Source organism: Spermophilus citellus (genome assembly GCF_964194105.1).
Source record: "Spermophilus citellus genome assembly, chromosome: 4".
Lineage (NCBI taxonomy): Eukaryota > Metazoa > Chordata > Mammalia > Rodentia > Sciuridae > Spermophilus > Spermophilus citellus.
In genome coordinates this window covers 136,889,989-136,915,674 of record NC_138185.1, presented here as the reverse complement: position 1 = coordinate 136,915,674, position 25,686 = coordinate 136,889,989, and the positions used below count along the sequence as shown (strand labels likewise).

General features: G+C 41.4%; 1 protein-coding gene across 8 annotated transcripts in view; it reads right to left on the bottom strand.

The window, feature by feature from the left end:
- The window catches only part of PLA2G4E (phospholipase A2 group IVE), a 67,983-nt gene extending 42,960 nt beyond the window's left edge, over positions 1 to 25,023 (bottom strand). For 7 of the 8 annotated variants that reach the window (XR_014021562.1, XR_014021563.1, XM_081290754.1 and 4 more), the window contains exon 1: positions 24,555 to 25,023. Coding sequence is in view for 5 of the 8 variants with exons in the window: in XM_081290754.1 (XP_081146880.1) it covers positions 24,555 to 24,746 (192 nt within the window). In the remaining 3 variants the exon portion in view is untranslated. Of the gene's footprint in view, positions 1 to 24,330; positions 24,429 to 24,554 lie in introns of all 8 variants that reach the window. The other variant, XM_081290758.1, reaches the window with a different exon arrangement.
- Between the last annotated feature and the right edge of the window lie 663 nt (positions 25,024 to 25,686).

Sequence of the window (25,686 nt, the reverse complement as noted above, 5' to 3'; positions counted from 1 at the left end):
CCAAGAGCCTTTTATACATCAAGTTTACTTTTTGTCACTGGTCTCCATAGTGAGGAAAACATGTTCCTTGTGTCAACATTGACCCAGCATGCTTTAGTGGTAGAGTCTAGGTTCTGTTATAGATTGGCTGTGTGAACTTGGGTAAGTTTATCCCTTGAAGCCTGAGTGTCTCCATCATATATTTCCTGCCTCATAAAGTGATTCTGAAGACTAACTGAGATAAAGTACTGAGCATGTGGCTGACCCTCAGTGATGAATTGAGACATCATCCCTGCCCCAAGGATCTCAGCCCAACCTGGGTAAGATGGGAAATCTGTACAAATGTCCTCAGGATCATTGTGTCACATAAAGGGAAAGAGATTAAAATAGGCTGCTCAAAGAGTGTGACCACTCAGAGCTGGAAAGATTGGATGAGGGTGTATGCAGGAGGAAGACCTTGAACTTGCTCTAGGGACCTGGTTAAAGAAGAGGAGGGGAAAGGGCACTTTTGTCATTCAGGGCAGCATCAACAAAAGAATGAAGGTTTGGAAAGATGACTGAAGAGATCCTGGATCCTGAGGAAAGAATCATGAACTTTCTTATGTTGGCAAGAAAGGAGTAGGGTTTTCTCTTTCTAAAATGCTCAAGGAAGGCATTCGAGCCTTTTAAAAAGAGCAAGCCCTACTCCTCCAGGAGGACAGGTGACCATCAGCACTGTGTGGTCTGAGTAAGCTGGAAGGTAGGCGTGCCTTCTGCACCAGCCAAGGTGGCCCCACGGGGCAAGCTGTGGCCTGCAATAGGCCCCTAGACAAACGCCTCTCCCTCTTTACTTATGGAAAAAGGCCTCTGAGACTAGTGCTCTCTAAATACAGCTGGCTTCCAGAGCAGGGCGGACTTTGCCTTGGATTCTTAGCTGTGTCTCTGGGCCAGAGGGGATAAGGTTCAGGAAGTATATCTGCATGTCCCTGGAGGAGGATAGTAATCTGGAGCAGGGCCTGTGTCCAAGGGATATACTGGGCTTGTAGGCGTCATTCACTTACTTTACCTCTGGCATCTCCTGCCAGCCTAGAACAGAGTTGGCTTCATCTGTGCTTAGGTTGCTGCAAAGTCCCTTGGAGTCAATCCTTCCCCTTCTCCTGTTGGCCCCACGTAATCACTCATCTAAGCTATCACTGCAGATTAGACATGTGTGTATCTTCTAGTTTCACATAAATAGAGTCATGTAATGTTTGCTCTTGTGGTTGGCTTCTTTTTTGAAGCATAAGGCTTTCAAGATTCATCCAAGTGATTGTGTGTATCAAGAGTTCACTCTTTTTCACTGCTATGTAATATTTCATTGTAAAATTACAATTTGCTTATGCATCAGTTGAGGGCAAAGTAATTTCCAATGTTTAGCAATTAAGCTACTATAAACATTTATATACAGGTTTTTATGTAATATACGTTTTCAGTTCTTTGGACTAAGTTCCTATGAGTGAAATGGCTAATCTGACTGACTTTTTTATAGTTATGCCATGTATGGACTCATCTGACAATTCTAGCCCTCTCTCCTTTCCATTCTCCCTATGTTGTCTCATTTTCCATTCTTCTTTTTCTGCATCCCCCTCTTTCTCCTGTTGGATTCCCTTTTCCTTCTCTATCCCATACACCTCTCCTGACAAGTCCTGGGTTTTCCCAAAGAGATCTCATCAAGCACCTCCCACTACCAAGACTCTAGCCAGTCTCCTAACCTCAGCTCCTCAGTCAGGACTCCTCCCAGATCCCACAGGGAGAAGGCTGGGCAGACCTTCTACCAAGTTCTGCTCTGGGGTAATTTGGTAGGGCTGGGTTTGTCTTGGCTCCACTGAATTAAGGACTGTGTCAGATGGTTGCTATCTACCCCATTCACTGGTAGTTGTTTCTTTTTTTCTTTCTATCTTTTTTTTTTTTTTGCAGTTACAGAAGGACAGAATGCCTTTATTTTATTTGTTTATTTTTATGTGGTGCTGAGGATGGAACCCAGTGCCTCACACAAGCTAGGCAAGTGCTCTGCCACTGAGTTACAGCCCCAGCCCAGTGTGCTGTGTCTTTTGATTGAATTTGGTTCTAACCAAGTTCCAGCAGAGGAAAATAATTCCCCACTTGTACAATTTGGTCCAAGTCCCTGAGCCAAGGTTCTGTGGTCACTTCCTGAGAGCCATTTCCCACCATCTTGCACGGTAGGGCAATGGGAACAGGGCAATAGTCCTGGGAGGACCCGGGGGCATGACGTGCCTTCATATCAAGTGCAGAGTCTGACAGGTGGAGGAGGACAGAGGCAAACCACGGTCCCTGCTGGTTTTGAGGCCAGTGTCCACTTGTGTTTAGGAAGGCCATCTGGTGGGCTGGGCAGAGCCCTGGTCTGGGAGTAGGAGTCATGGGCTGCAGTTGCAGCTTTGCCTTGTGATATGAAACAAATGGCTCCCTGTCTTTGGGCCTTTCTTGGACCAAGTCAATCAGAACCCCAGGGACCTGGCCTCTGTGTATTTTCATCATTTCAGGTGAGTCCAAGACATGGCCATGATTCAGACCCTCAACCTAGAGGGCCTCAGAGCCCTTTATTGCTGCTAACTTCTAGAATTGGACTTGTCCCTTGCTGTCCAGTGAGGTCTCACCATGCTTGGGCATCATCATAGAATGAGAGTAAGATGGGAATTGAAGGGATACTTCTGAATAAGGTTGATAAAGACACTAAACTATAAAAACTGTTTGAATCATGAAAGGAGGAACAGCCAAGGATATAGTCAAGAAAAAACTTAAAGTCACTAAAAATGGCTAATATTTAATAATGTGCACTAAGATCTTATGGGCACATGAAACAAAAAACTTGTGGTCTGGCCAGGTGCACTGAAGCCTGACTGTAATTCCATGGGTTCGGAGGCTGAGACAGGAGGATGGTGCGTTCAAAGCCAATCTCAGCAACATCGAGGAGTTAAGCAACTCAGCAAGACCCTGTGTCTAAATAAAATACAAAATAGGGTTGGGGATGTGGCTCAGTGGTTGAGTGTCCTTAGCCTGGGTACCCCTTCCAAGCAAACAAACAACAACAACAAAACCTATGATCTGTCCTCAGCAGGGCCCAGGGCTAGCAACTCCTTCAACCCCCACCCACAATATGTGTGTGTGTGTGTACATTTGTTGTGTATGTCAGAATGTGGGTGTTGGTACGTATTGTGTCTGCATATGAGTGTGAGCTTTGCATGTTGTGAGTATATGTCTGAGAATAGGAAGAATAGAATGAAATGAAGGGAAAAGAGCACTTTTGTCATGCAGGGCAGCATCAACAAAGAAAAGAAAATTTGGAAAAGAGATTAAGAGACTCTTGGACACTTGAGTGAAAGAATCATGATCTTTCTTATGTTGGCAGTGGGAATTGTGGGAGGTTTTTGAGTTGAAATCGGAGTTTCTCCTCTTCTGCTGGTAGGTAGGGTCTGTGTCAGCTCCAGGCCTCTACAGTTGAGAAAGCCTGTTGTCTGTTAGCAGCTAATCAAGGCAGAGGATGCCTGCTGGAGAGCCCACTGAGGGTCGCAGTCAGCAAAGCCCAGTTCTTTTTTACTACCATTGAGTGGCGTGTTGCAGCTCTTAATGGCAGGCTGTGCCCTCCAGTGTTGCAGCAGACAGACCCCAGAAGCTCACCAACAACTTCTTTCCAGGTTCTTATTTCTTAAAATTCACAGATGTAGAAGAATGAGTGCAAACGAGTAGGATTTATTCATGTGGGAAGAAAAGAGAGCTCTCACAGGGCAAGAAGGCACCCAACAGGATAGAAATAGGAAAAGAAGAAGTCAAACTATCTGTTTGCCAATGACATGATCCTACATCTAGAAGACCCAAAAACTCCACCAGGTGACTTCTAGAGCTTTTAAATGAGTTCTGAAAAGTAACAGGATACAAAATCAACACCCACAAATCAATCGCTCTCCTGTACTCTAACAGTAATTCAGCCAAGAAAGAAATCAGGAAAATTATTCCATTCACAATAACCTCAAAAAAATTGAAGAATTAATCTAACCAAGGTGATAAAAGAGCTCTACAATGAAAGTTAGAGAATACTGAAGAAAGAAATTGAAGAAAACCTTAGAAGAAGGAAAGACATTCCATGTTCTTGAATAGGCAGAATTAATTTTGCTAAATGGTCATACTACAAGGGCTGGGGTTGTGGCTCAGTAGTAGAGCACTTGCCTTGAATGTGTGAGGCACTGGGTTTGATTCTCAGCACCACATATAAATAAAAATTAAAGGTCCATCAACAACTAAAATGAATAAAATAAATAAAAATTTTTAAAAATTGTTATACTACCAAAAGCAATATACAGATTCAATGCAATCCCCATCAAAATACCAATGACATTCTTTATAGAATTTGAAAAACAAATTCTTAAATTCATTTGGAAGAATAAGAACCTAAGAATAACTAAAGCAATACCAAGCAAGAAAAACAAAGCAGGAGGCATCACAATACCTGATCTGAAATTATACTACAGAGCTGTAGAACAAAAACAGCATGATATTGACATCAAAATAGACATGAAGACCAATGGAACAGAATAAAAAACACAGAGACAAATCCACATTCCTACAGCCATCTGGCACTTGACAAAGGTGCCAAAAAATATTTTAGAGAAAAGACAGTCCTTTTAACAAATGGTGCAGGGAAAATTGAATAGCAACATGTAGAAAAGTGAATCTAGATTCTTATCTCTCACCTGCATAAAACTCAAATTAAAATGGATCAATTATTAGGAATTAGACCAGAAACTAAATAACTGCTAGTCAATACTACATCATATTGATGCTGGCACTGACTTTCTTAAAATGCACATCTAATTGCAGTGATAAGAAGCAGATGAGGGAGGGTGGGAGGGAAAAAATGGGGGGGGGGAAATTAGGGGATTATGAACTGAAATTGATTTCCATGCATGTATGAATTTGTCAGGATGAACCCAACTGCTATGTAGAACTATAAAGCTTTAATTTTAAAAAAAAGTACATGGAGGAAGAAATAAATAGTACTTGAAACCATATGTGGACAGGACTTCCCTAGGGAGATAACATCTAAGCTCAAATCTCAAATTTACATACAAGCTGATTTTGTAACCCAGTTACTTTAAACTTCGTTCTCCTCCTCCATAAAATAGCAATAATATCTACCTCATCTGGCTATAGTAAGAGTGATAGCCAGTATGAGCCTTGGGTTACACCCTTGAGTCAACCAGCCTGGATTGAAAAGGCAATTGAGTCACTGAATGTCTTTAGGAATGTTATTTTACAACAACATGTTGAATTCCTTATCATTAAAATGAAGATAACTGCTGGAACTAGACCAGAAACTTTACAACTCCTAGAAGAAAACATAGGGTCAACACTCCATCATAAAGGTGCTGGCACCAACTTCCTTAACAAGATCTCCAAAGTGCAAGAAATAAAACCAAGAATCAAAAAGTGGGATGCCATTAAACTAAAAAGCTTCTGCACTGCAAAGGAAACAATTAAGAGCATGATGCAGAAACCTACAGAACGGGAGAAAATCTTGGCCAGCTACTCCTCTGATAGGAGATTAATATCCAGAACACACAAAGAACTCAAAAAACTTCACACCAAAATACCAAATAACTCAATAAATGGGTGAAAGAACTAAACAAAAATTTCTCAAAGGAAGAAACACAAATGGCCAACAAATATATGAAAAAAATGTTCAACATCTCTAGCCATGAGGGAAATGCAAATCAAAACTACACTAAGATTTTATCTTACTCCATTCAGAATGGCAACGATCAAGAATACAAACAACAATAAATGCTGACGAGGTTGCGGGTGTGTGAAGGTACACTTGTACATTGTTGGTGGGACTGCAGACTAGTACAACCACTCTGGAAAGCAGTATCAAGATTCCTCAAACAATTAGGGATGGAACCACTATATGACCCAGCTATCCCACTCATTGGTATTTCCCCCAAATGTCTAAAACTGGCATACTATAGCAATACGGTCACCTCAATGTTGATAGCAGCACAATTCACAATAGCTAAATTATGAGACCAACCAGGTGCTTGTCAGTAGATGAATGTATTAAGAAATTGTGTTTTATATATATACACACACACACACAATGGAGTTCTACTCAGACATAAAGAAGAATGAAATTATGGTATTTGCCAGTAAGTGGATGGAAATGGAAAGTTCTTTAAAAAATGAGTTCTTTAAAAAATCATGTTATGGGCTGGGGTTGTGACTCAGCGGCAGAGCGCCTGCCTATCACGTTGGAGGCCCTGGGTTTAATCCTCAGCACCACATAAAAATAAATAAATAAAATAAAGATACTAAAAATTTTTTAAAAATCGTGTCATGTGCATATATAAAAATACCACAGGGAATTTCACCTTTATGTATAAGTAAAAAGAACCAATCAAATATAAGTAAATAGATGAGTGAAAGGAAGTCTAGTAGAATAGAGGAAGGAGAACCAGTGAGAGGAGGGAGGACATGAGGCAAATGGGGGGAACATGAACTGAAATCAAATTCTATGTCTGACTTTGTCAGGATGAAGCCACTTACTATGTATAACTACAAAGTTCTAAAAGAAAAAATAGAAAGTCGGGGCAGGGGGCAGATGGAGAAGGAACCCAACAGGGGCAGCTGCTTGAGTGTGCTAGTCCAGGGGTTTATCCAGCACTTGGGTTAACGCTATTGGTCCCTATTTATGCTACTCAGCATTTGGAAAAGTACCATGGGTATTGGTTAGCCCTGCCATCCTATTGAGGTCTGCCCCACTTCTGTTTTCCTGCAGGCTCATCACAAGCGGAGTGTTGAGGTCATTGGATTGTGGATACTCAGGGTTCTCAGCCTTGGTGCTATGTGGAGAAGGCTTCTGCACCAGGCCAGGGCCAGGCTGCTGTTGGTGGGTCAGGTTGACACACCCTGGCTTGCCTTGGCCCTGGTCCCCCGTGCCACAGGCCTTCACGGGCATACCTGGGCTGCCATTCTTCTACTCCACTGCTGCTTCTCAGTGGGGATTAGTGGGCTGGCTGTGCAGCTGAGCAGTTGGGGAGTCATGTCAGTGTATTATGTTTGTCGTGTGAATATATTGTGAGAGTGTGTGTGTAACTGGAAAAGGGTCCTTGTGTTCTTTCCTGAGGTGCAGACCTCTGGGAGAAATAAGCACCTGTGCTATCACTGAGGAATAAACTCCTGTTCCACCAAAAAGTCACAGCGGTCAGCTTGCGGAACTAGGAATGTGGCCCTGTAGGCCCATTTCTGTCTCCACAAGCCTCAGTCCAGCTTGCCCTGCAAGTCTCAGGATGAAAGGAATGAGTGTAATTCTTACAACTGGTCCAGGCAAAACACCCTGAGGAATTTTTAGTGATATGTAGTTGATTTTAATTTTCCAGTTAATTTCTACTGAGGAACTGTAGGAGTGGCTGAGTTGGCTCTTATGACACATAAAGTCCTTCAGAAAGGGACTCATCCCACCTGGCTACCAGCCTCCATCCTGCCCTGCCCAGCCTCTTATCCATCTGGCTGCTGACTTCAGGGCCTGGGTGCAGTGAGCTAAGTGACTGAGCTTGAAAGGCAGAGATGCCAAGATGCACTGGTGGCAAAAGGCAGTGGGACAAAGGGCATCTTGGAGCAGGTGGGTGGGTGGTTGGGGCTGGTCCTTCCAGCTAACTGTGATCCAGATTGCTGTAATCCTAGGTGGGGCCAAAGATGAGGTGGGGGTACTAGGAGAGCCTCTGGTCTTCGAGGAGCAGGACAGGAAGAAGAGCCATCACCTGGAGGCTTCCTCTTGCCTCCAGGCAGTCTGTATAGCAACCTCTTGCTGCTAGCAGTTCCCCTCACTTCTCATGCAGGGGAACTGGCAGCACTGCAAGAATACCCTGACAAAGGACGAGGGACACTTCATGCCTCTGTGCAATCTGTTTGTAGGGATGAGGTGGCAGAGGGGAGTTGGAGTCCTCTTCTGCTGATGTTAAAATTTGGAGGGAAGGGCTCTGGGCTCTGAGAGGGCAGACCAGATCCCTTGTTATAGCCTTGGCAATTGTTTGGGCAAACAATAACCAAACTCTGGAGAGTGACTAACAGTCCAATTTGCCTGGAACTGAAGGGTTCCCCAGGACTGTGGACTTTGGGTGCTAAAACCAGAGTCCCAGGCAAACAGGGAAGATTGGATATCCTAGTTCTAACTTTTCATGAAAGTACATTTTTTAAGCAGAGACATACCTGGTGTGCCATATTTGGGATACTCCTGATTATTTGAAGGAAAATAATTGTATTGTTTTCTGATTTTATTTTGAAAAATGGGACCAATATGTAGGTCAAATCTGAGATTAAAGGGTGATTGACTCCATGTGTTGGATCCAAGTATAGGGAAATATAACCTCCAGTATCTGTTTCCCTTTCTCTGATAAGAGGATACCCTTTTCTCTGGGGAAAGAAGTTGTCCATATAGGGAATCTTAGGGCCCCTCGTAGTCAGAATTTCCACACCTTTAGGATCAGAGATGGGTTCCAGACAACTAACTCTCCTCCTCCTTCTCCACTTCTTTCTCTTTCTCCTCCTTCTTCTTCTCTTAAGGATTATATGAGAGTTCAGAGAGAAAGATCACTTCCTTTTCTCTAGATGATGAACTCTAAGGAAGAGGTAAGCTTTGAGTTTCTGGTGGTCATCTCTGTCATCAAGTCATCATCTCAGGATTAAGAAGTTGAGAGATGGAGAGAAAAAAAGAAAGTTCTGAGAAACTTTGCCTGAAGCCTACCCAACTCTTGGACTTCCCGGATACATGAGATAATAAGGGCACATTTGATTTACTTCAGTTTATTTAAATTTGGCTTGTTTTACTCCACTACTTGTTCTCACAGAGAAACCTGACAACCACATGTGTGGCAGGTCTTCACTGCAGGTTTTGTGGTGGGGAGCAGAGCCGGGAAGGATGGCAGGAGTGGCCCTCTCTTGTGCCCTGAACTGAGTCCCTCATACTTTTAGATTAGGGAATACTCTCCTCTGGGTGGGGACACCTGGCTGTGCTTTCACCTTTAAGAGTTCTCTTTGGAAATAATGGGCAAGAATTCTCCCAAGTCTCTTCTCTCATCTGCCCCACTTCTCCCCCTCCCCATTTCAAGACTCTGCTCCAGTCTCTCACTTACCCCTCACTCTGGGAGTCAATAGACTCCTAGTCCACCCACCACTCATACCTGACTGTTTGTGACATCCCCAACATAGGGAAAACCTCTCCCAGTTGTGGAAGGACCAATCTGCAACTGAATCATCCATTACAACATCTGGTTAACTGGGATAGAGAAGGAGCGTTGCCTGCTCTCCCAGTCCAGAGCTTGGGGTGTGGGGTGGGGGGTGGGACAGGCAGCCGTCCTCTCCTAATGACGAAGGCTGAGTTGAGGGAAGGGAAAGCAGACAGGATGGGGCAGACCTAGGGGATAAAGCTTAGGAAGAGGCAGGTATCAGACGAGTCACAGGAGAGGCAAGTCCCAACCTGTGTGAGTTGGGACAAGAATTCACAAAGACCTCATAAATATGTATAAGCACCATGTGTCAATTTAAAAAATATATTCATAAAATATAAAACAAAGCCAGGTGTGGTGGCACATTCCTGTAATTTCAGCTACTTGGGAGACTAAAGTTTAAGGCTAGCCTGGGAAATCTAAAAAGACCCTGTATCAAAATAAAATAAAAAAGGCTTGGGGATGTAGATCAGTGGTAGAGTACTTACCTAACATGCATGAGGCCCTGGGTTCGATTCTCAGTACTGAGGGCAGAGGATATGTATGTGTGTGTGTGTATATATATATATATCCTCTGTGGTCATCAATAGCTGCACAATTATTTATGCCCAAGTTATTCCATATATCTTCCTAGAAAAACATACCTTCCCTGCTTATCTTCTAATCTGAATTCCTACTTTTTAAAAAATATTAATCAGTATTTATGATATACAAAAAGCATACAGAATAATCAAGCAAACACCACGAATTCATTACCCAGCTTTAAACATATTGGTAACAGTCAAAGCCCTGTGTGAGAGTGACTCTCTCTCAATCACTCCTCCATCTTTTCCTAGGGCTAGGCCCTAACCTGGATTCTTATCTATCATTGCATGTATTTTGTTCCACTTTTTTGTTTGTTTGGTTTATTTTTTTGTTTTTGTTTTATTTATTTATTTTTGCAGTGCTGGGATTGAACTTGAAGGTTTACTCATGCAAAGTAAGTGCTCTACCACTGAGTTGCCTCCCTAGCCTACCTGTGCATTTCTTTATTCTTTCTCTACATATGTATGTGTTCTTAAGCTATATTTGGTATTATTGTGCATCTTTTAAAACTACTCAGCTATGAATATGTTTTTCTCCATTCAACAGTATATTTGTAAGATTCACCTATGTTGATAAATATAAATCTAGTTTATTCATTTTCATAGCAGTGAACTATATCACAAGTATTTATCTAGTTTTCTGTGATGGACAATTAACTCATGTCTAAATTTTTGTTATTACTATATTTTATCAATTCAAAGACACATTTTTTCCTATATTAAAATCTCTGAAATAAAAAATACTTTAAAAATACTGATGTATATTTTAATTGTTAGTGTTTTCCTTTAGTCAGTGATGTCCCTTAGATTAAATAACAAACGGTACAAACAATGCTACTGGGAACTTTCTTATACATGTGTGTTTATTTAGTGTGTATACTCTTGGAATGGGTTATGAGACATGTTATCACCAATTTTACTACATACTGTCAAACTATTGCCCAAAGTAGTTTTTCCCGATTTCACTCCCACTATGTAAGAGGGTTCCCTTGGGGTATTCCAAGGGTATCATATGACTTTTGCCAATTCAGTGGGTATCAGGTGGTATTTCATGATACCTTTAACATATATTTTCCTAAGTATTAATGATCTTGGACTTGTCTTCAAGAGCTTTTACTTTCTCTAACCTGTATTTGTGGAACTCTTCTTTGACCACCCCCTGCTCCAAGTCTCTTATCTTCCTTTACCATAATCAAATCTAATGATTCTCAATATTTATAAATAAACAGCAATGGTCATCAATAGCTGCACAATTATTTATGCCCAAGTTATTCCATTTTTTGGAATCGCATCCAGGAAAAAAATGCTACATGGTTAAAATGTTAATTGTATCTCAATTTTTCATAGTGAAGAACTGGAAATCACCTAAATGCTAAATATTGGTATAGAAATATTAGCAAATTATGACATTGCTGTGATTAAATTCTATGCAGTGTTGAAGAGGACTGTAGAGAAAATGTATCAATACAGAAACATACTTTTTTTGTTCTTTGTGGTACTGAACCTAGGGGTACTCTACTATTGAGCTACATCCCCAGCCTTTTTTATTTTTTATTTTGAGACAGAGTCTTGCTAAATTGCAAGTCTGACCTCGAACTTGCAATTTTTCTACCTCAATCTCCTGAGCCACTGGGATTACAGGAATGCTTTACCATGCCCAGCTCAGAAAAATACTTTTATTTGCTGTGTGATACTGGTGTAAAAAATAGCAGACTGGTCATGGAATAGAATGAATATCTCTAAACAGAACCAAATATATATAGTAGTATATATGTGATATACATACACACTAGAATTTAGAATATAATGAAGATGCTGATTATAAAGTAAACAAAAATCATTAATTTTATTACAAAGCTCAGAATCACAAGAGAAAACAAGATCCCATAGACAATAGCAATTAAAAATAATATAAGTAAACCTGAGGAAAAATAAGGAAACTTACAGAGATTATGTAGAAAGTTATAAAACTTCTAGGAGATATAAAACAACTTGACAAATAGAGAGATATATCTTATACTTGAATGGGAAAATAAAACTATCAAGTCTTTCTAAATTAAACCATAAATTCAATACAATAACCCATCAAATTTCCAACTAGAAGTTTTTGGAAAACTTAATCAAAAGTTTCTAAAATTTATGCAGAAAAATAAAAATGAAACATATTCAGTGAATTTGTAAAATGGATACAATTAAGGAGAAAAAACTAATTCTGTCTAGTAAATGTATTTTAAAGATACAACATGTGAAGCCCGGAGAGTCCAGAAAGAAATCCATGTGCGTACAGGAAATTTACACATAAAAATGATGGAATTTCAAATAAATAAAAATGTATTATATAAATTATGCTAGAAAAATAACCATAACCACTTTATGAAAAAAAATAACCATTTTGTCATTTGGGGAAAAAATAAGTAGGATCCATATCTCATTACTTGTATTAAAATAAATTCCAGATGTAAATATAATCTAACTGGTTATTGTTTTATCTTTATCAGTGAAGAAGATACAAAAATAAAATGCAATAAAATAAATAAATGAGTAATTCCAACTACATGTATGTTAGGTTTCAGCATCAAAGCAACATGCAAGGGCAAGTTGTGGTGGCACACACACCTGTAATCCCAGCAGCTCAGGAGGCTGAAGCAAGAGGACCACAAGTTCAAAGCCAGCCTCAGCAATTTAGTAAGGTCCTAAGAAACTTAGTGAGACCCTGTCTCTAAATAAAAAATGAAAAGGGATGGGGATGTGGCTCAGTGGTTAAGTGCCCCTGAGTTGTTCAATCCCTCATACCAAAAGACAACAACAACATGCACAGTAAAATTAAAAATAAAAAAAAAGACTATTAGAAAAGCAATTTTTTACAAAAGTACATGTCAAATTTACTTTGATGAAGGCTTAATTTTCCCAATGAATAAAAATCTCTTTCAAATAAATACTAACGCTGGGCACAGATGGCTCACACCTGTATTCCCAATAATTTGAGAGGATGCCAAGACAGGAAGATCCTAAGTTCAGGGCCAACCTCAGCAACTTAGTGAGGACCTAAGCAACTTAGTGAGACCCTGTCTCAAAAACCAAAACAAATCAAATAAATACTAAAAATAAATAAATAAAAATCAAAATAAGATACCAAAAAGCAAACAACTGAACAAAGATGGAGTTCATTAACAGTACTTGTATTCTGTCAGCAGTTCTCAAACTTTGCTTACAATTGGAATCACCTGGAAATCTTTAAAAACGTATTGATGCCTGGCTCCCAGAAACTCTGATGTAACTGGTAGAGTGTATGTCTGAGACATTGGGATTTAAAATTTTTTTATTCTAATTTGTTATATAAGACAGCAGAATGCATTACAATTTATATTACACATATAGAGCACTCTGGTTATATATAACATATATTCACACCATTCGTGTCTTCATACATGTACTTAGGGTAAGGATATCCATCTCATTCCACCATGCCCCTTCCCTTCCCTTCCCCACCCCTTTGCCCTATCAAGAGCTCGTCTAATCCTCCCATGGTCGCCCTCCCAACCCTACTATGAATCAGCCTTCTTATATCAGAGAAAACATTTGGCATTTGGTTTTGGGGGATTGGCTAACTTCACTTAGCATTATCTTTTCCAACTCCATCCATTCACCTACAAATGTCATGATTTTATTCTCTTTTATTGCTTAGTAATATTCCATTGTGTATATATACCACATTTTCTTTATCCATTCATCTACTGAGGGGCATCTAGTTTTGTTCCACAGTTTAGCTAATATGCATTGTGCTGCTATAAACACCAATGTGGCTGTGTCCCTGTAGTATGCTGTTTTTAAGTCCTTTGGGTACAGAGCGAGGAGTGGGATAGCTGCATCAAATGGTGGTTCCATTTCCAGTTTTCCAAGGAATCTCCATACTGCTTTCCATATTGGCTGCACCAATGTGCAGTCCCACTAGCAATGTATGAGTGTACCTTTTCCCTCACATCCTCGACAACACTTATTGTTGTTTGGGTTCTTTTTTTTTTTTTTTTAGTTGTAGTTGGACATGACAACTTTAGTTTATTGATTTATATGTGGTGCTGAGGATTGAACCCAGGGCCTCACATGTGCCAGACAAGCGCTCTACTGCTGAGCCACAACCCCAGCCCCTGTTTGGGTTCTTAATAGCTGCCATTCTGACTGGAGTAAGATGAAATCTTAGAATAGTTCTGATTTGCAATTTTCTAATTGCTAGAGATGTTGAACATTTTTTTCATATATTTGTTGATTGATTGTACACCATATTCTGAGAGGTGTCTATTCAGTTCCTTGGTCCATTTGTTGATTGGGCTATTTGTTTTTTTGGTGTTTAGCTTTTTGAGTTCTTTATATACGCTAGAAATTAGTGCTCTATCTTATGTGTGAGGGGTGAAAATTTGCTCCCAAGATGTAGGCTCTCTATTTACCTCACTGATTGTTTCTTTTGCTGAGAAGAAGCTTTTTAGTTTGAATCCATCCCATTTATTGATTCTTGATTTTAATTCTTGTGCTATAAGAGTCTTATTAAAGAAGTTGGGGCCTAATCCAACGTGATGAAGGTTTGGGCCTACTTTTTCTTCTAATAGGCGCAGTGTCTCTGGTTTAATTCCTAAATTCTTGATCTACTTTGAGTTGAGTTTTGTGCATGGTGAGAGAGAGGTGTTTAATTTCATTTTGTTGCATATTGATTTCCAGTTTTCCCAGAACCATTTGTTGAAGAGGCTACCTTTTGAGACATTGGGATTTTTTAAAAGCTCTGCTGATGATCCTGATGTTCAACTAAGTTTAGGAATGAATGGATTATACAGTTATTACAAATAATTAAAAGAGTTTAAATAAAAATATCAAAGATGTCATTTTCCACCAAGAATGGTGACACATACCTTTATTCCAGCTACTTGGGAGGCTGAGGCAAGAGAATCACAAGTTCAAAGCCAGCCTCAGCAATTTTAGCAAGGTTCTAAGCAACATTGTGAATCCCTCAACAACTTATCAAGACCAAGTCTGAAAATAAAATCTAAAAAGGACTGGGGATTTATCTCAGTGGTAAAGTTCCCCTGAGTTTAAAAAGATATCATTTTTAAAAATTATCAGATTGGCAAGGATAAAAGGTTGGTAAGACTCAGTGATGATGAGGGTATGAGAAAGAGTCAGCAGAACAGTGTTAGGATATAAATGAAGCAAAATTTTGGGGAGGACAATTTGGCAATCTTATTAATATATAAAACTTACATTGCCTTCCTATTTCTAGGAATTATATTTCTAGGAATCAATTATACAAAACTTTAGCACAAATCTTCCAAGGCGTTCAATTTAGCATTATTCTTGTATTTTTTTTTTTTTTTTTTGGTTTTGCATGGTACTGGGATTCAAACCTAGGGCTTCATATATGCTAGGCATGCTCTCTACCACTGAGCTATACCCCCATCCCTGTATTCTTGTAACATTATATATATATACACACACACACACACACACACACACATATATATATATATATATATATATATATATATGGACACAATGAATTTATTTTATTTATTTTTATGTGGTGCTTTACACATGCCTAACACATGCTAAGCAAGAACTCTGAGCCACAACCCCACCCCCTATTCTTGTAACTTTTGATGTTTGTTTTTGTTTGTCAGTTTGGCTTAGCTATGATTTAGAAGTTGCTGGTGAAAGGAGGTGGCAATCATCCCCACTCCCTAATATATCCATTGGTCTTAGGCATCTCTGAAGGAAGCAGGACAGCACTCTCCCTTAGGAATCTAATTGCATCCATTAAGTTACAAAGGAGCAGAGAGGCCTTCTGGGGAAAAAAGTTTTGAGATTCAACCCCTTCCCTTTGGAGATTCGAGCTATTACAATGTATATGATAAACTAAAGAGACTCCCCCCAACAGACTCATTGAGGTCAGATGACAAGGACAATGAGAGTCCCAGAAAGAAAATGTGCCATAAGGGTGAGGGAAAGTTGGACCAGTATTCTGGACTTAATATTAGGGCTTAGTTTATTGAAGCTACAGCACAAGGTTAATGTCAAAACTCCTTTATACTTATTCATCTTGCTACTGACTATCTATTCAGGGAGAACTGGGCCCCTGCATGTATGGATTGAGAAAGCTGCATCATTATCAAGTTTCTTGGCGCCTTAGTTTATTTTCTATTAACAACTGAGACTAGGTGATTTGTAAAGAAAAGATGTTTATATTGGCTCACAGTTCTGAAGGCTGTGAAATTTAAGATCCCACAGTTGCAACTTGGTGAGGCCTCTTGATGACCAATCCAATTCTAGCAGAGTGAAAACCACCCACCTCCCTGGAAAACTGCAATAATAGAGCTCCCAATGATCTATTCACCTCCTAAAGGCTCCAATACTTCTCAACATCATCACATGAATGACCAAATCTTAACATGAGTTTTGGTGGAGATAAAGCATACGCAAATAACAGCATGTGGTAAGCAAGTCACTTCATTTGGGTCCTCACTGAGGTCTCAGGGCAAATGCATTCCTTAGGCTGGACAAATCAGCAGAGATGCTTCATTGGAGAAGTCTAGAGTCTGCAGACAAGGATAGGGGTCTGTCTCACAGACAGGGACAATAGCCCTGGGAGTTCTCTGTGCTAATTGGAGGGAAATTTTGAACTGTCTGCCAGCTTGACCAGGAGAAAAGAGAAATGTCTGAAATGTGGAGATTATTGACATGTTTTCTGGGCTTTTGAATAATATTCATAGTATCAGAATTTGAAAGTCTATGTGATAATATGGTATAGTATGTAGCCATTTATTTTTTTAAATTTTTTAATGGTAGAGGAAAACAGTAGCTATTTACTGTTAGTAGAAAGAATATTTTACAAATTTAATTTTGCACATATAAATATATATATAGTAAAACCAAAATTGATTTCTATGAATATATATGCCTAGAAAAAAGACTAAAAGGAAATAAAATCAAGGGTTCAAGTGGTTGTCTCTAAATGATGAGATTACTGGGTGAGCCACATCCTCAGCCCTATTTTGCATTTTTTATTTAGAGACAGGGTCTCACTGAGTTGCTTAGTGCCTTGCTTTTTGCTGAGGCTGACTTTGAACTCTCAATCCTCCTGCTTCAGCCTCCTGAGCCACTGGGATTACAAGTGTGCACCATCACACTAGGCTGGGAATGTTTATTTTCTTTATTAAACTTATATTTTTTCTGATGTCTACTCTGAAAATATATTGCATATTATTTACAAACAATAAAACAAAAATTAAAAAAATAAAAATTATTTAATGTTAAGTAAATAAAGCAAAAAATAAACTTACATTTTTTTCATTGTTACTATTTATATATGTTAACTATAAAAAGTACATAAGCAGCTGAGTATTGTGGTGAAGTTCGGTAATCCCAGATACTTGGGCAGCTGAGACAGGAATGCCTGTTTGAGGCCAACCTTGGCAATTTAGGGAGACCCTATCTCAAAACAAAAATATAAGGGACTGGGAATATAGCTTAGTGCTTGTCTAGCATGTGTGAGGTCCTGAGTTCCATCCTCAATAACACACACACACATACACACACATACACACACACATGCAAGTGTACACACACACACATGAATAGACACACACACCTACATAGTCATATTCCCTCATGTCCATTCTCTAAGAGTAGCAGGAGGCATTATTCCTAGGATGGGGACAGGCAGGTCCTCCCAGGGAAGGAATTCTTCCTCAAATGCTCTTCTCCTACCAAGCAGCTGGCCCACTGTCCACCATCTTTGTCCTGCTCTTTCCCCAACTAAAAATATTTACCTAGTGGAAGAGGCACAGGCAAAGCCAGTGATCGAACCCAGGACAGTGGGGTCTTGAAACTATCTAATATGGAAGCCAACTTTAGGTATGAAAAGGGCCGTCAAGCCCAGAAAGGGATTGGACCGATGTAGTGGAAATAGGGCCTTTGTGGGTGGGTAGATTGACTTCACTGTAAGAAAGACTTTAGTCACTTGGGAAGCAATAAGCTTCCGTTCTTAGGATTATGTAAGGATACCAGTCTGAGGGATAGAGAAGAGAATCCTATGCTGAGCAAGGAGTTGCCCTAGAATCCAGATAATCTGATTCAGCTTTTAGATTCTGTTTCTATCTTGCCATGCCCTGAATCTAGGGCACAATTTGCTAATCCCTTCAGCTGCCTGAAGCACCTGTGAGAGGCCTTCTGGAAGCCAGGTCAACCTGGCTTGTTGCCTAACATGACAGAGATATCACTGGGCAGTAAACAGAGGACAGGAGAGGGCCAGTCTTCCCTGGAGGAGAAAACAGGTCTTTGGGCCCCCAAAAGTCAAGATCAGTAGGTGGCTAGTCCTCTGCCTTTCTTAGAATCAGCCATGACACTCATTTCTTGGGGCAACTTTGATGGAAACATGAAACCCTTTGACCTGCAGGACTCTCACCAGGTGGCTGACACACCCTCCCGAATAACACAATTGATATTTAGGGAGCATCTGCAGTGTGGAGGTGGAGGACTCTAATAAACACAAATCAAAGTGGACACTGAAAAAACTCACAACAAAATTCACAAACTCGGAGAGACGAGACCCACGCCGATGAAGGCAGAGGAAAGAACAGATTTGAAGACAAAGAGACCTCAATTTGTTTCTTGGCTCTGGTATTTTCTAGCTGGGTAGCATCAAACAATTATTTTATTTCTCTGAGACTTAATTTTCCCATCTGCAAAATGAGATTAAAGGTATCTATTTCAAATGATTGTTGTAAAGATACACACACACACACACACACACACACACACAAACCCACACACATACATTTAATTATATGACTGGCTTGCAGAATTTGGCCTTATAATAACCCTTAATAAATTGTAGCTATTCCCATTTTGTTTTGTTTTGCTATAGGATAAATAAATGAGGAAAAACTAACTGTAGGTGAATGTAGGAGCCAAAGAACCTAAAGGTCAGTGTGGGCTGGGGAGGTCAAGGAAAGCTCTGTTCATTGATTATGAAGACATTTGAATGCCTCCTAAATGCTAGAAACTATGCTATCGGTTCTGAGTATCAAAATCAACACGGTACCTGCTCACGTATAACTCCCAGTAAAGTAGTTTTCTTTTCTTTCTTCTTTTTTTTTTTTTTTGTACTTGGGATTGAACCCATAGGTACTACACCACGCAGCCCCAGCCTCAGCCCCAGCCCTTTTTATTTACTTTTTATTTTGAGACAGATTCTTGCTAAACTGCTTAGGGCCTTGCTAAATCGCTGAGGCTGGTCTTGAACCTACAATCCTCCTCCCTCAGCCTTCCAGGTTGCTGGGTGTCACTGCACCTGGTTTATTAAATTAGATTTCATAGGTGATGAACAAATAAATACAAACAGTGTATCATTCTCAGCTGTACAATCCTACCAAGGAGAAGAGCAGAGTAGCAGTAACAGAGATGAGTTGCTTCAGCTACCAGGTTTAGCAACTGAGGCAGAGTCAGTAAGAAGTGGCCAGGTGAAAATTGTCTGGGAAGGTGGGTCATAGGTGGCCTTGAAAACCATGATAAAGATCTGACTTTTTATTTTAAGGGATGGATACCATTGAAGTGTATTAAGCAGAGAAGTGATGTGGATAAGATCACTGTGGCAGCTGGGAGGGACAGGACTGTGCAGGACAAGAGGTGGAAGAGGAGCGGTAGTGGCTGGGGTGGGAAATAAATGGTCACTTTGGCCAGGGTGAGAGAAGCCATAGATGGGAGAGGTGTTTCCAGGAAAACCCCTCCATGGTTCGGTGATGGCCTGGGTGGAAAGAGCAGAAACACAGAGGATAACACAGAAGGGTGGTCCTGAGGGCTGGTCCATCAGGTACCAAAATGGAGGCAGATGGAACAATGGGGGAGCTGAGCCCTGAGCTGAGCCTTGAAATGGGGATGAGGTTCTGAGAGGCAACAGAGGGACAGAAAGAAGAGCACTCCAGGAGGGGAAGCAGCAGAATCCAGAGGAGGCAGGAATGGGCTTGCCTCATGCCACGTAGGCGGCACAGAGTAGGGCGAGCCCTGCCAGGAGGGAAGGGTGTGCACAGTGGGCCACAGGGTGTGAACCGGAGGGTGGGGGCTGGGGTGAGGCCTCTGGAGCCAGTTGGAGGTGTCAACCTTGATGTCAGAGATAGTGGGGAGCTGTTAGCTTCTTAGGCCAGCAGTCAGCCAGTCAAGTGTCCACCCATCATGCAACCAGGTCTACGTCAAGGGATAGAAAGTCACAAGCAAGCAGCCCCAGAGCCTGTGCTTCCTGAAAATATTTCCTGACCACCTACACTGATCTCAGACAGATAATAGTGTGGAATGTGGATAGAAGGAGTATCTTGGCTGACAGGTCATCCCTTTCTCATTATTTGCTTCCAACCTCATTGGCTCTTCCTTCCTGGTCCCCTCTGATGCCCCTTCTTTGGAGAGCACAGACCTCTGAACCTTCTTCTCGTCCATTTACCCTGTCCTCTGGAGACCTCATCCAGCTCCATGGCTTTAAAAGCCCTCTGTGTTCTGCCTTATGTATTCACAGAGGTTATTTCACCAACTGTCTCTTCATTTTCAGACTTGAATAACTGCCCACTTGACATCTCCATTTGGATATTTAAAGTGTCTAAGATAGGGAAGATAGTGGTAGAGCACTTCCTTGCCTAGCACATGTGAGACCCTGAGTTTGATCCCCAGTACCACAAAAATAAATAATTAAAATAAAATGTCCCAAACCCTCCAGCCCCTTTCACCATAACCCATTTCTACCCTATTATTCCCCACTGGAGTCAGGGGGTACCTCTCACTTATGAAGGCAGAAACCTAGGAGTCATCTGTGATTTCTCATTCCATTTTAAATCTGTTTACAAGTCACATAAATTCTTCCACAAAAATCCAGACTATTTCTAACATCCATTGCTACCACCCCTAGTCAAACCACCACCATTTCTCTTGGGCTACAACAAAAGCTTCCTCAGTGTCTGCTGTTTCCCCTCTGTTTCCCCAGGCTCCATTCTCCACAGACAGGCCAGTGATCTATGTAGAACACAAACAGATGAAGTGGCTCCTCAGATTGAAACCCTCTACTGGCTCCTATGTGCTTTCTGGAGCTGGGGAGATAGCTCAGTTGATAGAGTGCTTGCCTTGCATGCACAAGTCCCTCGGTTCAATCCCCAGCACCAAAACAAACAAACAAAAAACCTTCTTTCTGTGGCATCTGGCCCAGTGTAAGGCCTGGACCTCATATTTGACTATTGACTTCTTCCTCTCTTACCCTGCCCTCTGCTCACCAGACACCTGGTTTTCTCTATTTCTAGAATCGATCAACCTTGCACCCACCTTAGAGACTTTGCATTTGGAATTTACTCTCTCTCAGCAATTTTCCATCAATCTTCTCATCCTTAAATCTGAGTTCAAAGTTACCACCTGTCTGATGTTCCTTCCCTGTGTCAGTCACTCACTATCACATATTTTGTTTTTGATATCAGAAAGAGTCCTATTATTTACTTATTGTCTGCCTCCCCCATTAGTGCGTAGGTTGCATGAGGTCAGATCTAGTCTGACCTGCTCAGTGCTATCACACACTCAGAATAATACTAGGTGCATAGTGGGAGCTCAATAAATATTTGTTCAATGAATGAAAAAATGCTTCAGATGTGCTTCCTGGTCTTCTCCAGAGAGTGTGGCAACATGCAGGAAGAGCTACCTAAGAGTACAGGGCAGGAAGTGGTAACTCTGAGGAGTGAGGCCAGCATGCTTGCTGCAGGGCTACCAGATGGCAATACGCTGCCCAGTAATGGGAGCCTCTGACTGATCCCTGAAATAGAAAAGCCAGATCCACAGATGATCCTGGAGGGAAACTTCAAGGGCCAAAACGGAGGGCTGAGGAGAAACTATTTGAAGATCAGGGGATTCTTCCCTCAAAAGCTGCCATGTAAGTAATAGAGGACACCACTGTCACTGAAGGTCACACACACCCCTGTCCTCCATGCTACCCATACACGCATACACTCCTTCCCACGGAGCTGTGACTCTTGTAACTTTACTTAGACATTTTACAATGGTCTTAAGAAATAACAACTGACCAGTCTCTGAGAAATTCCATGGAAATTTACAAAAATAAAGCACCTATAAAAACTTGACAACTCACCGGAATGCCTAATAAATTATGACACATACACGCACTGTCTGGAATATTATCCAGTCACTGAAATGACAGTTATGATGTTTAGGCTGCAAACTAGAAATTTTTTTGCTAAAAAACCTCCATGGCAAAGATATGTATAAATATTATATGGAGAGCTATATAGATACTGTCTAAGGAGAAAAAGGTTGAAAGGGAATAGTTATATTGGGATAACAGGATTAAGGTGGATTTGCTCTTTTTAAAAAAATTTTTATAAATTACTTTTATAGATAATAAAACGAAACTATTAGAGACCAGAACATTGGAAGGGTGAGAGAGAGAGGAGATGGAGAGAGGATGGTTAATGGGTACCAGGGTACAGTCCAACAGGAAGAATAAAATAACTTCTAATATTATGTAGCACTAAGATAATTATGGTTGACAACACCATAGTTATCTTAGTGCTACATAATATTGGACTATTTCAAAAATGCCTAGTAGAGGATTTTGTTCACATGAACAAATGACAAATGTCTGTGATGACAGATATACTAATTAACATGTTTTGAAATGTCATACTGTACCCCATAAGTACATACAACTATCACATGTTAACTAAAAATGAAAATGTAGTTTTAAAAAGAAACAAAATTAAACTTGAATAGAAAGTTAAATTAATATTAAATATAATTTTATTTCATTAATATTAGATAATTAGTCTTCCTACAATTAAATGTCAAAATTAAATATGAAACATTATATGTCTTTCTGTGGTTGCCTGTGTTCCAGCTCTGAGGCCTTTCTGCTCTCTAGTTGCTGAAAAAGACAAGAGGGCCCCCGGCACCGCCTCATTCCTACACCCCAATAGGCAGGGAGATGACAGGGTAGAAGGAAAACACTAATGACAATGGTCCATACTGCTCCAACTTCGTGTGCTCCAGTACTATGTAAAGCATGTTATCATCTCCTCACATCATTGTTTCCCCATAGATGAAGAAACTGACGATTGAAGAGGCTTAAGGAAGTGGTCTGAGGAAACAGGGCTGACAGACAGACCCAACCTCTCTGTTTCCAAAGCCCGCGCTCTTAACCTATTCTAATGAGGACACCACTTTTTCAAATATTAAACCATTGCATTCCAATTGCTGCCGTAAGCTGCCACCTTTAAGTGTGTGTCAGGAAGCTTGGAGGCCTGTGCAGGCGAGGACAGAACCTTGACCTCTTTAGCAAGGCGACAGGGAGAGAGGCTGTCCCAATTCCCACCTCCCCTTTCAGCATATCAGGAGCAGGCCTGGCTGACTCAGAGTCTTCTGGGAAGAAGGGAGCATGGGGAAGAAGAAAGGCCTGCCTAATGTCTGGGGCTTTGCAGGGAGATGTGTTCTTTGGGAATGGTGGGCCTGAGAAATTGAGGGAAACACTGGGGGCCCTAGACTACTTAATTGTCTCTGAGAAGGGTCACCAGAAGAGGTCCCACTCCTCCATGGAGCAGTCAGCTGGTTAAGGGGTGGACTGGTGTTCCCAGGAGGGCCAGTCATCCCCCAAGTGACCCTCTGTTACGTAGCATGGTGGGTGCTGGGATGCAGGTGTGATTTGGACCTTCTGGGGTCCGGAAATATAACCCCATGGCCAAAGCTCAGGATGGATCTGCCAATCCAGGTCAAATAGAGAGAGGCACACGCCAGAGGGGCCCTAAGAAGTGAGGGGGCCGTGGTCATTTTTCCCTGTGAGTGAGGCCTAGCCCTGCAGAAGGAAGTGAGGCTCATCCCTGCAGAGCTCAGCCAGAGAGACACAGGAATGCTGGCCCCTCCCCAGATCTCTGGGAGCCTACAGGAGGAGGAGCTGGGAAAGGCAGATCTGGGGCAACTGATGGTTATCTAAAGACGCTCTTTGGGTTTTGTAGCCTACTAAATTTATCAGATGGGACTTCTTAAAGGTGTTCTCTTCACTACCCAGTAGGTGGGGTTTGTGAGGAAAGCCAAATCAGTGTGTTACTCCTCTGAGTTGCATGTGACTACATGTATGACCTTACTGCACACCTGTTATGTGCCAGGCACTGTGCTGGATTCTTCATATGCATGGTATTTTTCACTCTTCTCTGTATCATAGTAAGAGAAAAATCTGCCATCTCAGATTGCTCATTAAGACTGTGTGTGGGGCTGGGGTTGTGGCTCAGCAGTAGAGCGCTCGCCTAGCACGTGTGAGGCCCTGGGTTTGATCCTCAGCACCACATAAAAATAAACATATTGTGTCTAACTAAAACTAAAAAATAAATATTAAACAAAAAAAAAAGACTGTGTGAGCTTGGGAAAGTTCCTTAACCTCTCTGAGCTTCAGTTTCTTTACCAAATACAGATATTAATCTCCACCTAGAAGAGTATCAGGCACTTACAATGCATTCAATAAAAAGTCACCACTGTTGTGACGCTCTTCTGAGCACAGAGGGAGGTACAGACAGGTAGGTGATGGGGAGAAGGTGAAGGGACTCCTCTGGAAAAGGAAAGAATGTTCAAAAAACACAACCTCTTAACTGCAGCAATGCAAAATATTTAGAGTCAGGAAAGTGGGGGTCAAATTTAAGGGGCCAGGAACCCTCCCTTAGGAACACAGACTTACCTGGGAGCAGCCAGGGGACACAGGCAGTAATGGTGGGAGGTGGGGAGTTCTCAGGTGCCGTGGATCTTCACCCTCACCGAAACATCTTCCAGACCTGCTGTCTTCTTCGTCTCCTTGGGGGCTCTGTGGGACAAACGCATCGGTTCCCAGGCCAGGATGGTCTGCCAGGGCCTGGAGAGTCGACCCAGCCATGTGCACCTCTCTGGGGCTTGGACGGGCTGTGTAGAGCAGGGACTGCTCCTTAACAGCAACGTGTCCTCATGTTGGGGGCATTCACTGGGAATTTGAAGGGAGTTTTGTAAGAAAGTGAAAGCGGTGCCATCAGGAGCCTCCTGAAGACAAGCCAGATGAATTATTAAGGAGGTGAAGAAAGCCAGACTTGGTTAAGGAGTCCCACATCTCTGGAAACACTTCAAGTGACATGGGCCTACTTAGGTAGAGAAAAAATTCTCATACTGCACGGAAGGTAATGGGGAGATAGAACTGGGCTCACAGAGGTAGCTCGGGGTCAAGGGAGACACACATTTAAGGGCTGGGATCCAGGCTCAGTCACAGGTGCTGACTGCTCATGGGCTATTTTTAAATGTGTGAAACTCAATATGTCAGTGGGGAGGGAAGGAAGAGAGAGCCGGAGGCAAGGGGCGGAGGCCTGCAGACTGTCCCCTGAAGGAGACTCACTTTCCTGGGAAGTGAAATCCCTCTCTTGTCTCTTGCTGTACACCTCAGACCTCTATGTTGAGCCCTGAAAATGAATACCTGGCCTGTGTTCAGAGCTAATGATGGAGGCCCCAGGCCAGATTAGATTTTGATAATTTACTCAGCCTCTCATTTTAGGCCTTTCTTTGGTTAGACAGATGCAGTGTTTGGCATCTTAAAGAGAACATCATACACTATGTTAAAAATAAAAACAAACAAACAACCCCACCTCCAAAAAAAAGAGACCTCTCTTTGTGTTCTATTTGAAACTGTTTTTAAAACTACATTCAAAATGAGCGCTTTTCTGACTCTGAGTTATCTGGCATCTTCTCTGGCTGGGAACCTCTCCTTCATCCTGGATGCCCTGTTCCAAGCCTCTCTCTCTCTCTCTCTCTTTTTTTTTTTTTTTTTGCAGGGGGGGTATAGATGGACACAA